At 38.3% G+C, this 14,582-nt stretch overlaps 1 protein-coding gene across 8 annotated transcripts in view; it reads right to left on the minus strand.

The window, feature by feature from the left end:
- The window catches only part of PLCB4 (phospholipase C beta 4), a 182,301-nt gene that overhangs the window by 77,587 nt on the left and 90,132 nt on the right, over positions 1 to 14,582 (minus strand). For 7 of the 8 annotated variants that reach the window (XM_079298543.1, XM_079298538.1, XM_079298541.1 and 4 more), the window contains 4 exons: positions 4,702 to 4,802; positions 2,478 to 2,558; positions 2,116 to 2,175; positions 772 to 915 (listed from right to left, as the gene is read on the minus strand). In XM_079298543.1, coding sequence (XP_079154669.1) covers positions 772 to 915; positions 2,116 to 2,175; positions 2,478 to 2,558; positions 4,702 to 4,785 — 369 coding nt within the window. In that variant the 5' untranslated portion in view covers positions 4,786 to 4,802. Of the gene's footprint in view, positions 1 to 771; positions 916 to 2,115; positions 2,176 to 2,477; positions 2,559 to 4,701; positions 4,805 to 14,582 lie in introns of all 8 variants that reach the window. The other variant, XM_079298542.1, reaches the window with a different exon arrangement.

Genomic DNA, 14,582 nt, shown 5'->3' on the forward strand with positions numbered 1-14,582 from the left:
CTAAATACCCTAAATACATACAAACAGAAAAGAGAAGCAAAGAGTGTGTATTTTAAAACCCCATGAATGTCTGGATCTAAGGTAGCAGTGTACTATCAGCACTCTGATCAGGTTTCTCAGAGCAGTTTACAGTTGAGTACCAGGGCAGGTGGAGCCCAGGACTTGCCTGTGAACTGCAATCTCAAGCTCTCAGGAAAGATGACGTGTAAAAAAGCACCATTGTTTCCTTAAGACTGTTCCATGCCAATGGGAAACAGAAAAGAACCTGGGTACACTGGGATCCCTGTAACTGCAGAGAATTTTCTTTCCTGCTTTTGTCTTTTCAAGCAATATGAATCACATGATACAATTAGGTTATCAGAACACAATTTTGAAGGGCTGAACTCCACCCACCAGAAAAATGGCAGTAATTGCACTTCCCTTCAGCATCCCTGTCACAGACCCACTACACCATCACCACCTCATCTGCTGAACCAGAGACACTGAACAGCTCAGGGAATGCTCTGTCCTATATATAATGGCCCCAGTGTCTAATTCTGATAAATCACTGTGCCTGCAACAGGCTGATAAATTCACTTTTTCCTCCCACCATGGCACACAGGCATATTACAGAGTACTCCACGTGGATGTTTGCTGTCCTTTGGAAGAGTGAGGCAGCAGACACCAAACCAAGTATTTCAGACAGCCACGCAGGCAAGCTTAGGAAAAACAACTGAGCACTGCTGATGAGCTCTTCTTTTAACTCTCACACACTGTTTAATTGTGAAATACCTTGGCTATTTCTGTGTTTTCTGCTACCATGAAAGTGAAGCTGATGTTCACCAGATCTGTGCCACTGCACACACACACTATCCGTCCTTCCAACTCATTTTCTGATTTTCCAACAGCCTCCAGTGCAGTTAGTATTTTGGGATCCTGTGAAACAGAATAAATAACTTGTTACATTTGCAACACTTCTGTTAGCAAGGCACTATGGTAAAAATGCATTTTCACCTCCTTATGCATTTACACCTTTAGACCTATGCCAGTCATCTTAAATGAGTGCTTTCACTTAGAAACATTGTGTGCAAACCTGAAAAAACAGTGTATTCTAAATTATTGCGAGAACTCATATTTCCATCACGAAAAAATAAAAATTAATCACTCCAAGGACTGAAAACAGAGGAACAGGACTAATCTCTCAGTCAATTATTCCAATCTAGTTAAGTCCATAGTTCCTAAGAGTCACGATCTCTGTGACTTCTTGGCTGTTTCTTAGCAATGTGTCACACAAGCTGTCTCTGCTGCTGGAGATTTCATGGGTATATTTTTTTAAAGACAGAGCTGAAGTTTGAAGCACATTGGTGTGGCTATCAGCACATGGGGTTATCTGCATCACCATATCTCATGACTCTTCTCTGTGGGGCAGAAATCTCAGTCTAAGGATTCCCAAGAGAATTTGTAAGAGAGAGTTACCTACAGTCATCACAAATCCACTTAACATGAAAAAGTGGAAATGTAAGATTCACAATAAATCTTTTCAACTGAAGGTCTGGTGGAAGGAGAGCAACAATTCAGTGCAGAAAATCCTGCATATTCCTTCTGAATACTACTGAGCATATTTCCAAAATTTTGGGGTTCTCCAGAACTCCTAGCTAGTACTTTTGCTGATACTCTTTAAAAAGGCAGACTGGGACCAACTGCCCTCTGTGACCACCTAAATGCATAAAGAGGATGCAAACAAATCTTTATACATTTTATGCCAATGGAGTAAGAAGATAAAATAAATTCAAACAGATAGGAATTAAATATGGAAAATTAAAGTTTTTTTTCAGATCCCTAAAACAAGGATCAGAATAAACTGTTACAAGATAATTTAAAATTCCTGATATCCTAACTTTCTTAATGTCCATTCAACTTTCAGTGCATCCTGAATCCTGCAGTACATCAGAAAGACCAGAGACTGAACCTTCCCAATCACAACAAATCACTTCAAAACCTCACATTTTAGGCTATGATTGCAAAATAAAAGCTGTGCTACTGGCATTATTTAAAGAAATTAATACCATCCTGCATTTCACCTTCAGTTTAAATATTCTTTGTTGAAATGAAGAGTATTAAGTAACTACAGAGTACCTTTGGTACAGCTCCAAATCGAACACTGTTGATCAGGGAGCATTCTAATACCTGTCCCTCCTGAAAAGACAAAAAGGGTACAAGGTCAAAAATTTGTAGAGACATGGTTCTATTGGGAATTTCAGCAAAAATAAACAGTGACTTTTATTGGCAAACATTTTTAATGGACACTAAGCAGCATATTTCCCTTTAATATCAGTTAATTTCCTCTTTAAAGCTTCACTTCTGACAATTCTAAAAGAATAGGATGTAATAAATAAATACAGTAAGTAAATAAATACAGTGGTTTAGATTTTTAAAAACCAGAACATAAGTCAACAGCAATAACATATAACATCATTCCTGACATAATTGTAATATACCTTTCCTTCACTTTTCCAGCTCAGAAAAAAGCCAAATTCATCCACTTGGAAGAGACAGTTGCTTTCAAAGACAAAAGATTCCTATAGAAATGAAAACACAGACAATTATTTTAGTCAGTTTGACAAATATATATTATTTATTATTCAAAAAATAAAGAATTGCTCAGTTTTTTCCCAAAGAACCTCCTGCAAAATTTGCTGTTCCCAAAAAAAAACCATAAACAAGGAAGGCAGACTTTTAAAAAAGGAGATCACTTTTAATGATTTGTCTTATTGTTGATGCTTGAGACACTGGAATGCACATAATAAATATTTTCCTACCTCATTGCAACTAAATGAAGATTTTTTTATTTAACAGAAGTATTGATTCCTACCTAACAAAAAATCTTAATGAAACAGAACTTAAAAAAAAATTACTGAAAATTAAACACTTAGAGATAAAAAATATGTAATTTGCTAATGCTATCTTCAGGATCAAATGGGCACATTTCCTTTTAACATTGAGAATTTGGGAAGCACTTTTCTGTGTTGGACTATGGCAGTGTACATGCTGTGAGTGCTTTGCAGCCAGAATATCTGACAAGCAGAGCTTGAAGGATATTGATTTGTAGAAGAAATCAGGAAAGAATGGCATTCCAAAGAGACTAGGGAAGGCAAAGAATCAGATTAGCTGAATTTAAAAAGAAATTTCCTCCACACACCTCCAGCCTCAATTAGAGCATCATAAATTAAGCTTAAATGCAGGAAAACACTGTGCAGAATCAATCACTTCTTCAAGAAAAAGAGGATCCAGAACTTCCTGACTTCCTTAATTGAACAGCAAGGAGAATTTGTGAGAAGAGTCCTCTGTGAGGAAACAAACCAGGCTCCCAACTGTGCCACAGAAAACCTGGAATAAACTGCAGCATCTCTCTGAGCAGGAGAGATCACAGGATGGATGAACAATGTTTTGCCCCAGAGTGAGAAAGCAAAATCCCCTTTCTGTGGGTTTTGGGGGCAGCAAATTCAGCTGCAAGGAGCAAGAGTTTGGTGCCAGCTCCTCAATTGCCAGCCCACAATTGGGGAGTGTCCCAGAGATGCTGAGAACAGAACAATTGTGCCTGACAGTGTTGTCACTGTCACCACTTCAAGGCACAGATGCCCACTGAGTGTCTCTATCAACACCAAAATTTGAGCACTTAAAACTCCCTCCTGAACCTCCCCCATTCTCTGTTTCTTGCTGAAGGTGCAATAGAATAAGCACAGGCTGTGTCCCCTCACTTAGCTCCTCACAGGCTGTTTCTGGAGCAGCGTTTGCTAAAGGAAAACAAAACTTTTCTGAGTTGCCTTTTGAAGGAATTCCATGTCCACCAGTATCTATTTCATTTATCTGGCCCCAAATCTGGAAATACAGGCTAAACCAACTATCCCTATCTTGGCAGGCCTTGTGATAAAAAATACCTTTTACTTACATTTCAAAAGATAAGAAATTACTAATATCCCTGAAGGCACTTACCTTCAACTTATAGAGATTTCCTGTTCAAATAAGATTAAAAATAGACCCTGATAAAAATTATTCTTACCAGTATATCAATGCTGAGTATAAGGAAAATTTCTCAGCATTTTATTTCAGCTGCCTGTGTAAAATGGCCTGTTTTGCATTCCTTTAATAAATGTGGATTAAAGCATAGCTGAGAGCAGGATCATAGTAATCATATTTCAGATAGAGTGCAGATTGATTTTCTAAAGTAGATAAAACCACTCCAGTTCTCAAATGATCATTTGAATCAGAATATGAATGTTCTGTGTTCTCTTACTTTCCCTTGTAATAGGCAGGTCCTCATTTTATATATATTAAAAAAAGCAGTATTCTCCCTCCCTCTATTTGATATATAGTATAAAAAATTGAAGGATTCACTTTGTTTAATAATGTGCTTTACAAATCTGCAAAGTTGAGAGTTTTATACACATCACAGATATTTTGATCCAATTCTCCCTTTCTCTTCCTCAGGGCTTATGTCAAAGCAGAGAGATTAAATACCTTTTAGAGTTATTTCTTTTAAAAGCAAAAAAACTCCTATACAGCAATAAAGTGTGTTGGCATTGTCTCCCCACAGACATTTCTGAGGGTATTACCACAAAAAAATTTAGTTTCTTTGTGTATAATGAAAGCAAAACATGAAATATTCTAGAATTTCTGCATATTTAAAAGAGAATAGCAAATGAAAGGCAACTGGTCTCTTACCTCTTCATATCTATCAAACACAGCTCCATCTTGCATAAAAGAGGGAACTGGCTTCTGCCAGTTAAATTCATAAGGTTTTGCCATGATTACAGAAGAAAAACCTGAAATGGAATGAAAAAGCACAGTTCAATTACTGTCCTTCAAAAGAAGTATTTCAAAGGCCAAGCAGGAAAAAAAGTGACTTTTAGCTTTTCCTTTCACACAGAAGTACTAAAAAGTCACAGGGCATTTGCGAATCAAGAGCTTTTCTCCTAGGAGCATTTGTGTATCACATCTTTAAAATGGAAAATACTTGTAAAGTGTGTGTATGAACTTAATTATTTGAAAAACACTTGCACTGGAATTTATAAAGTACAATGTGGCTGGGATTAATTTAGCACTAAGTGACAAAATACCACCAGCTGTAATGCAGATAAATGCTTCTTTTTTTACTGGAAAACATCAGATGCTACAGAGACAGATTGTACTTTTTCTTAACATCCTAAACTGTATGCTGCAGATGCAAAATACATTTTTCATTTCAAATTTCATTTATGTTAAATAAATTCCTGGGTATTTTCAGTTGTATTTTTTCTATAACTCAAGATTTGAATAATATACATGTCGAAATTCATAGGGAAAAATACTGTTTAGAGATATAGGCCATTGAATAAAACTAGGTAGTTGTATTGTGAACTTCTACAAGAAGTGAACAAAACTGTTAATTGAAAATAAAACTCAGAAGTCATATTGTATGGACATTATAATAAAGACAGTCATGTTTCCAGTGCATTCCAGGTTACACTGGAAGAAAATGGGGCAGAAAATGCCCTAACTAAATACTCTGAAATGCTGAAGTTGATTTAATCTGAAGTGGTTGCTCCTGCTTCCTAAAGCCATCACAGCATCCTGATTATCCCTCTGTACTCTGGAGCACAAAGAGGGGGAACACCCTTGGCAGCAGCAGCAAGGCCAGATAAGCCAGGGTGCTGGATGCCAGGGAATCCTGCTGTGAGATGGGACATGGAGGTGACAGCAGGACACGGCCACACCACTGACCTCAGCCTGTGCTGCTCACCCCAGCCCTGCACTGACAGCTGGGGATGCTCAGCCACTCCTGACTGTCCCCAGAGGCTGCACATGAGTTAAGTGTCACCACCCTGCTCTGGATCTGCTGCAGAGCAGGCACAGGGCCTGGGAAAATCTGTCCAAGTGAGAATAGAGTCTACATAAAACTCCAGGGAAGTGTGACAGCCTGGGCAATCCACGCAATCAGAAATGTCTTCTTTCACTGAATTTTAAACCCAAAATAAACACAAGTGCTTCAAAGAGTTTAAGAACTTTGTAGTATGTCTCTTGTCTGTCTTGTTTTCATTCACATAAAACATCTTCTAACAAGAAAAAGAATGAGAATAAAAGAACTCTTAAAAGACACTGTCCAACATTGGCTTTAAGAACAGCTATTTTGGTAATTTTCTATTGAATAAACAACCCTACTACTTAAAACATGCAAAGTACATTTTCATGTTAATCCTGCCCTTTTTTGGTCATTGATACAGAAATCAAAAATATACATGTCACCATTAAGTGCTCATTTTCAATGAAAATGGGATCAAAATTCAAAATAATAGATCTCTATTTCCTAATCTTTAAAAAAAGGGCTAAATTATATTTAAACTAATAATCTGTACCTTTTTTCTCCCAATGAAGAGATGCCTTGAAGAAAATAGACCATCTATATCCAATATCTTATCAAAAGCCACGTTTTCTTTTTGCCAGTCCTGTGCATTTGGCCCTTGCCACTCCATAAACAAGGAATATCATCTTATTCATGAGGATTATGAGATCCTTTCAAGGAATGTGCCAAATTATTAATTTTTAATTTTTTTTAATACATATAATTCTCATGTGTCTTCCAGTTTAGATCAGCCTGGAGCTGCTTTTCCCTCATTTCATGAAGGAAGATGGATAACAGGACAGCCACCCCATTGCAGTAGCATGATGGGGTCATGTTCTATGCAGCTCATGGACTTCACACAGTAGCTCAGAATAATCTCAACAAATTGGAAACTTCCTGGTTGTTCTTGGGGCAAAGCAAACTTTAAACATACACACCTGGAGTGGTAACCACTATTTTTATGGCATGGTGGCTGTTCCCTTATCTATTTAAATGTATTTTATTATCAGAATGGTCTCAAGAAGCAAAGTTCCTTCAAATACAACAAGTAGTTCATGCAGCAATAAATGCTCCCATCCTTCTGGGAAAAGCTGACACATTCTGTGCTAAAACATCAGAAATGTGGTGCCACTTTCATGGCTGTGAAGAATACCCCTGCACAGTCCCAAGCCTATACAAATGGCTTTTACCCTTTTATACTGTGCTGAATCTCACACAGACTTAAAAACCTACAAGTTCTGCAACTGCTCTGAGCCCACACATAAGGCACAACCTAATGCTCCCTCAGCACCTGGCACTCTGAAACCTGGATGCAAAGAGTGCTTGAGCACACACTTAACTCTCAGAAAGACTCATTACTTTAACACCACACACATGCATTGGCTAGCTGGGCTGAGCTCATCATGCAGCCACAGAAATTCTGTTAATCCCTCCATCACAGGGGTCCTCTCCTTATCTGGGTACTCACACAGTCTGATGAACTTTGGTACTTCATTGCTGAGACACTGAACAGAAGGAGCTCCTCAGTTTGTGCTGCAATGTGCATTTCTCAAACCTTGCAGTCAGCCTGAGCCCTCTCCACTTTTCAGCTGCCTTTCTGAAGTCAGGGGTCTGGACCAGGACACAGGAACCCAGCACCACCCCCTGTCACAGGAACCAGGATTACAGCCTTGCCTCTTATTTGCATAACCTCGTGTTTAGAGCAAGAAAATACGCCTGATTGCTCATAATCCATCAAGCAATCAGCTTCTGTCTCAGGGACTCCAGCTCCTTGTTATTTACCACCTTACCAACCTCTTCTCTAGCTCTGCTCTCACAGGTCACTTCAGTTTACAGATGAACTGAGCCAGATGAAGTGTGAGGGAAGGACAGCTTGAGTACATGCAGCAAGGAGTTGGAGGAGTTGTAACAAACAACATTTTTAAGCCTTATGCTTTGGCAGCTGTGCAGAAGGTGAAGAAAATTCTCTCTGACTTTAAAAAACCTCTTTTCAGTCTCTCACATTTCTTACACTCATCTAAAAAATCAATTTTTTTCTTAACCCTGTTAGCTTTTAAGATCACCAAACTAAAATACAAAATATTCCCCTATCACTCTTTCAACCTCTGTTAATCTTTATCAATTTTTAGCAGGTTGAAGAGAGTGAAAAACAAAACCAGCAAACCCGAGCAAACATGACATTGTAGCATTCATATGGCTGCAAATATATGCATGCATATATCCTCACTATGATGAGAATCAAGAATTACCCTCTTTAGAGGAATTCAATAACAATTAAATGTGTGAAGATTCAACTGGGAGACATAGAAGGTTAAGCAGCTAAATTTAAAGGCAGCAAAATTTTAATTTGAAAACTTTTATACAACCTTTCAAAACTGAAATCAAATCTTCTTATTACTGACTTTAGAGTTCTCAAAGTATGACAACTCCTCTGAATACATATCATCCACAAAAGTAGAAAGAACACTCACATAAATCCACCTCAGGACTTAATTAATGACTACAAGAGAGAGGCAGGTGAAGTGCAGCAGTTAAATGCCTCTTGCAGCATCTCCCTTTCTTTCAACACTGATTTATGCCTGAAGGCATGATTTGGATCCCATGAAATTCACCTGGAGTACCCAAAGAGTGAGGACACAAAATTAACTATATCCAGAAGAGCATCAATTAACACAACAGTGTTCTTTTGTAAGCTTGGCTGTACTAAGCTAAATCTGGGGCGTGTGGACTATAAATCCTGGGTTTTTTCATTCTTTGACCAAAAGAAGGACAAGGTGTGGCTGAACAGGAGGAGGAAAGGATTCTGTTAACACGAAGGAGACAAATGTTTGGGGAAAGAGGTGATATTCTAAACTAATCCACAGGGCTGGCTAGCATGATGGATAGGATACTCCTTGGATCCCATAAACATCCTGTCAATGTTGAGACACTGCTGGAAAGGACAGCAGAGTTCCTTACAGCTGATCCCCCCCAGTTTCAAACACAACTTCCGCAGTTTGCTCAGCCCCAAGTATCGTAACAGGACTTGTAAATTTTTTTTTTAGCCTTTATTATTTTTGCCTCTGGAATGAATCCCTATTTGATGAATGAGAGGTGAGGAGGCTCCACACTCTGTATTTGCCATTTCACCACATACCTCTTGGAATTACACACCCTAAACTTGCCCCAGTTACTGTCTGTAACCCACTGTCTGTGTGGGTTACAAGTAGAACACCCATCCAACACCATGCTGAATTTAGTAATGTTGCCCAGGAATATATGTTTTTCTTACAGATACAAGGAAGCAATTAAAAAAAACCCCAAAAAACTAATCTACTTCTCATTCCCATTCACACCACGACATTCCCCCCCACCTTGAAGTACATATAATCTCCACCATGACTCCTGTTCGGTAAACAAGATTCTTCATTACAAAGACAACCAGATCCAGATCAGCAGACTTCTCTAACTTTTGGGGGTTTTTAATGGAGTTCATCCTAGTTCAGCAAGTCTCACTGCAGAGCTCTGGACTAGAGTGAAAATCCAGCTGTCCATGATTAAACAGGCAGTGCAGCACAGAAATTATTATAAAAATGTCCCTTTCATTTTTTTTAATGAGGCTCTGAAGTAACTTCATATTCAAATATTCTGAACTTTTCTAGAAACTTGAAGTCAGATCTTCATATATTTATTCCTCAATGTCCAATTAATTTGGTCATAAAGGTACTGACATTAACATAAGCAAAATGCAGAGACGGTGTTTTTTAAACATGAAACCTTGGTTTCAACTCTAGAACTTAAAATTCAGAGTAAGTTCTAAAAAAAAAAAAAAGCCACTATAGTGTGAACCCTATGTAAAAAGTAACAGGGAGAGACACATTGCTCAATTTCTGCAGTGCCCACACTATACTATAAAACAATGCCAAGATTTCACAGCTCTCCAGGCTGTTCCACAGTCAAATTTTGCTGGTTTGTTTTTGTGGGTGGTTTGTTTTTTTTAATAATTTTTTTTAAAGACTAATTTTTCAGCAGGCTATTTTTAAACATATTATTCCCACAGCTAATGCAAGCAACTTAAAACAGTTCTCCCCAAAACAAGGTCCAGGAACAACACCAGACATACAGCAGGCGCCTGAGCACGCATCGTTCTGCACCGGTCTCAATTTCCATTTGGTCTCATTTTCCATTTCATTTTAATTGCTGGAATGCCCTGGCATGAAGGGGCAGCTGAGGGGTTAGACCACAACAAGAAGGGGCCTGTTCTGAGCTGATCTTTTGAGAATTTTCCCCAGTTCAGTGAGGCTGCCCAGGGCAGAGCTCAGAAATGAGTACCTGCTCCTGGTCCTGCTTTCAGGTCCCAGCTGTGCCTCAGTCACCACCTCTGATGACAGCCACTGTTCCTAACAAGTGAAATTCCTAGGATAAAACACAGGACTCAAACACCACCTCTCAGCTTCCTCACATTGTCTCCTTTTTGTCCTAATGGTTTCCTAGTTTGTTCATATCTAGAGTTTTCCCCAGCCTTCTTATTCATGAAAACTCTCATTTTTTGACATTATTGCTTAGTACCCATCCTTTCTGGGGGGGAGAGCATTTGCCTTTATGAGAAGTGAATGGTGTATAAAGAGACATGCTGGTTTTGCAAACAATCTTATTCTGGTATATTTCCAACAGTTCTGACAATTAGAAATACATTTCAATCAAGCCATTATGGAAAGCTTCTCAGATGATTCCCTCAGGTCTAATTCCTCACAAACTTCTAAATTACAGACATTTGTAGGCCCAAGAAGGCAAATTATTTCTCTGCTCAGCAGCAATACAGAGCCACTGGAGCAGAGTTTCCCTTTTGAACTGATCACCAAAGCCATCTGGGCTCATCACACATCTTTGACAGGATTGAGATCAGTCCATTGTAAACCAGCTTTATTAGTTTCACTTGCTGACCAAAATGAGCCTTCAGATAGATATCACTTGAAATGCCCAGAAAAACAAAAATAGCATGGCAATTGCAACAGCAAAGTGTTCAAAAATGAAAAAGTAAAATTTTACTTATTTGCAAAAAAACTCCTAAAGCAATAAGACAATCTATGCATATTCTTAGAACAAGGTATGACTTGAATAGTGAGCTAAAATGCAGAGATATCATAACTGGATGCTACTAAAAACTTCAGTGTTAAAACATTATAAACCAGACATGCAATACTACAAACTTCATGGAATAAGTAAAGTTGTTTTTACTATTCTTTCCTTCCAGTGATAGGAAATTTGGTGTCCATATTCTCGATTTTGTCACAGCAAAGATGAGAGAAAAAGGGAAAGATCTCCCCAAGGGATTCTTTCAGGAGGGAAGATCTCATAATGCTGTGAATTGTACAGAGAATTTAGCAATCCAGCTCATCAAAAGACATTAAATGACAACTGATTTTCATTTGCACATATTATTCAGTACACATGTAACATTTGTTTTAGATCTATCAAGTGAACTTAATTTCATAATGTGAGCATGTGATGAGGAACCATTCCATAGAACCTTCCCTGTTTTGTCTCATTCCAGTAACACCAACTATACAAAATTGTAAGTTGTCTAAAAATGTAGAAGATGTTACATTTTTATCTTTACTCAAGCAGAAGTCTTAGAGGTGTTCAAGATTTAGTATAATATCAAGTGTCCCATTTCCTGGAAGCCATCTTGTCCCCAGGTAGCAATAGAGAGCAAATTGGACTTAGATGAAAACAATGGTTTGTGTAATCTCTGCCAAGATCCTTTCTGAATTGCTATAGCATGTGATAGATATATACAAAGTGTCTGGATTTAACCAGCAGTGACTTTTATTAAGTTTAATTACTTCACTCTGTGGCTCTCAATAGAAGGCAGTGTTAAAAAAAAGGCTACCTCATGGAATCATAAAACAAACAAACAAACAAACAAACATATGGCACTTGCAAAACATCTCCAGTATTTCCTGATTTACTGAAGCCCAGACTCTCTCTTTATAGAATTGTAAACTCTGACACCTTGTATCGTTACAGCAAGGAACCCTAAAGGAACGAGGTTTGTCAAATTTATTTAAAAAACTAATTTCAATATGGTGTTTGGATAATTAATACCATACTTACTTTCTACTGTTGTTTAATCTGCTGCTGACAGGTAACATATCTTAAGTCAGTGAGTAGTGTTTCTCACTTTTAGGTACACACCTGTACAAAGAGTTTGTGCAAATTATTTAAATTAAAATAGTGGGATATTTGGACATTTAAAACTTCAGTTTCTTATTTTTAGCTTCATTTTGAAGCTTTGTGCCCTAAAAGATCTCAAGCAGAATGGTTCCTGCACTTTAATGTGATAGGAAGACAGGAATAAATGTTTGAAATTAAAATTCAGAAAAGAGTTCAGCTGGGGGTACAGATAAACACCAAACAACCTTAAGTGAGCATCACTCCCTTTACAAATGCAAGAGTTCTGGGATCCAAGGACATAAAACAACTGCAAGATTCTAACAGTGAATTATTAACTAAAAATACCATGAAAACAAACTTCCAAACTGCATTAATATCAGCAGTCTTTCCTTTTTAAGTGCAAGGAAAAGTTTTGGAAAGAACACAGTGTAGTACCTCAAACAAAAATAAAACAAACTACAACTATCAGCTGCTCCATGACCACATCCTGAGGACACAGTTTTCTGTTTCCAAACACTGACACAGGCCCGGACTTTGCATTAATAAAATGCAATAAAAGGTCAAGATCATATTTTTGTAATAACTTCTAAATCCCTGTGTGTTTGAAATAATCCCTCCTATGGTCAGGTACTTTAGTTCAAACTAAACTTTATTAAAGTTTGGATGTGATTTATTAGGATCTTTTTCAAAATATACAGATATGTTAAAAACTAATAAGCTGTGAGGAACATAGATGTTACTTTAAAATCTAAAATTAGGAAAGTGACATTATCATTTCTGGTTTTCTGGATGATTTCTGAGAAAACAAGAGTCACCCACATTGCTGGCTTAAAATTTCAGACAAAGCTAAGGTGATCTTTGGCAATTGTTCCAGCAGTCTAAAATGCAAGAATATCAAAGCTGCCTTCATTATTTGACAGTTGGCAGTGTGTTAAAAGTAAGTATTGCTGGAAGTTTATACTAATTACAAATTTCTTGGTACTCTGGATAAAGCCTAGGAACTACAGTCACCATGGAAATGCACAGGGGGTTTTAAGATTGTCATTGTGCAGTTTAACCCATGACATCAGTAATATTTTGGTATCTATCCCAGAAGATGTAATGCTGCTCAGATTCCATCTCAGCACCCACCTTCCACCCTAGAGACAGAGGGTTTTGCATTCCCTTCTTTTAACTGGAGAAGATAATATGGAATGAAAAGCAGCACAGACCTGGCATCTGCATTTCTTTCCTCCCTCCCTCCCATCCATCCATCCATCCATCCATCCATCCATCCATCCATCCATCCATCCATCCATCCATCCATCCATCCATCCATCCATCCATCCATCCATCCATCCCCCTTTATCATCACCCCTGAGTCACATCTCAAAGGTAGGGGAATGCAGGCAGGGAACTACCAGCTGGTTGGAAAGGAAATTACCCACTGTCTTTCTGCCCAGGCCAGCATTAAATCCAAACCCAGAATAGGAGAGATCTCTAGGTGCAGCTTTTTTCCCTGCTCACTTCTGTGACAGGCCCAGGCTCAAGTAAGCACAGCAGCAGAGCTGTGAGCTGCCCTTGCTGAAGTGTGGCTGGAGCAGACTGCAGCTCCCCACAGAGATTTTAGTTGGCTGGTTTCATTTTATTTTTCTGCCAAGATTTCAAGTTCATATAACAGCAAAAAAATAATAATAATAAAAAAAAATCTCCCAGTCAGTATCAGGAAAAGAAACTATATAGGGCTCACAGCATGTACTTCAACACTCCTGTGCAAAAAGCAGATCTGGGAATCAGAATTACATTTAATGGATGGGAAAAAAGTAATAATAACTGCCTGGCCCAGAACCTGTCGTAGAGGTTCAACTTGCCTATTTTTCTTGCTCCCAGTCTGCCTGGTGTAGGCAAAACCAACACTCAACATCAATTGCTCAGGAAAAACACATTCCCTTTGGGATAGGTAGGAGTCAAAGGATCCAGGCTGCAGTTGGGAGTGGGCCAGACAGCTCTGGAGTTCTGGATGGACATTTTGCTACTTCCTATTTTCCTCTTCCTCCCTCTAAAGAATGAGGCTAGCAAGACTTGTCTTAATTAACAGAATTAATGATGCTAAGTACTCCTTTATCACCAATAACACCCAGTGCTAACTCGTTAACAAAGTGGGCATTTTGCTGAAGATGAGGTTGCCATGGTTCTAAACACAGTGTATCACAACTAGGCAAGGCTGAAAAGAAACTGCTGCCCATAATTTGGAAACGCAGAAGCCCCCTTTCCAGCAGGATAAATATGGATAGCCATGTTGGGGATACATCAGGTTATTGTTTATTTATATCTTTAATTTCATAGAGAAGCAAGAGGAAAAGCAACTGGTTCTGAATTTTTAGTTATTATTCCTTCATTATGGTAGGTAGGTGGCAGAGTAAGCATTTCTTGACAATTTGTTTCAGCCACATTTCTTTTTAAATGGTGTTGTGCCACTGCCCAGAAACTCTGAAAACAATAGGAAAGATTGTGCAGAAAATGTGACAAAGGATAAAGAAAAAATATCCCCAGTCCTTTAGCTGGTAAGTTCATAGTTAACCACAAGCAG

The sequence above is a fragment of the Erithacus rubecula genome (assembly GCF_903797595.1).
Source record: "Erithacus rubecula genome assembly, chromosome: 2".
Taxonomy (NCBI): Eukaryota; Metazoa; Chordata; class Aves; order Passeriformes; family Muscicapidae; genus Erithacus; species Erithacus rubecula.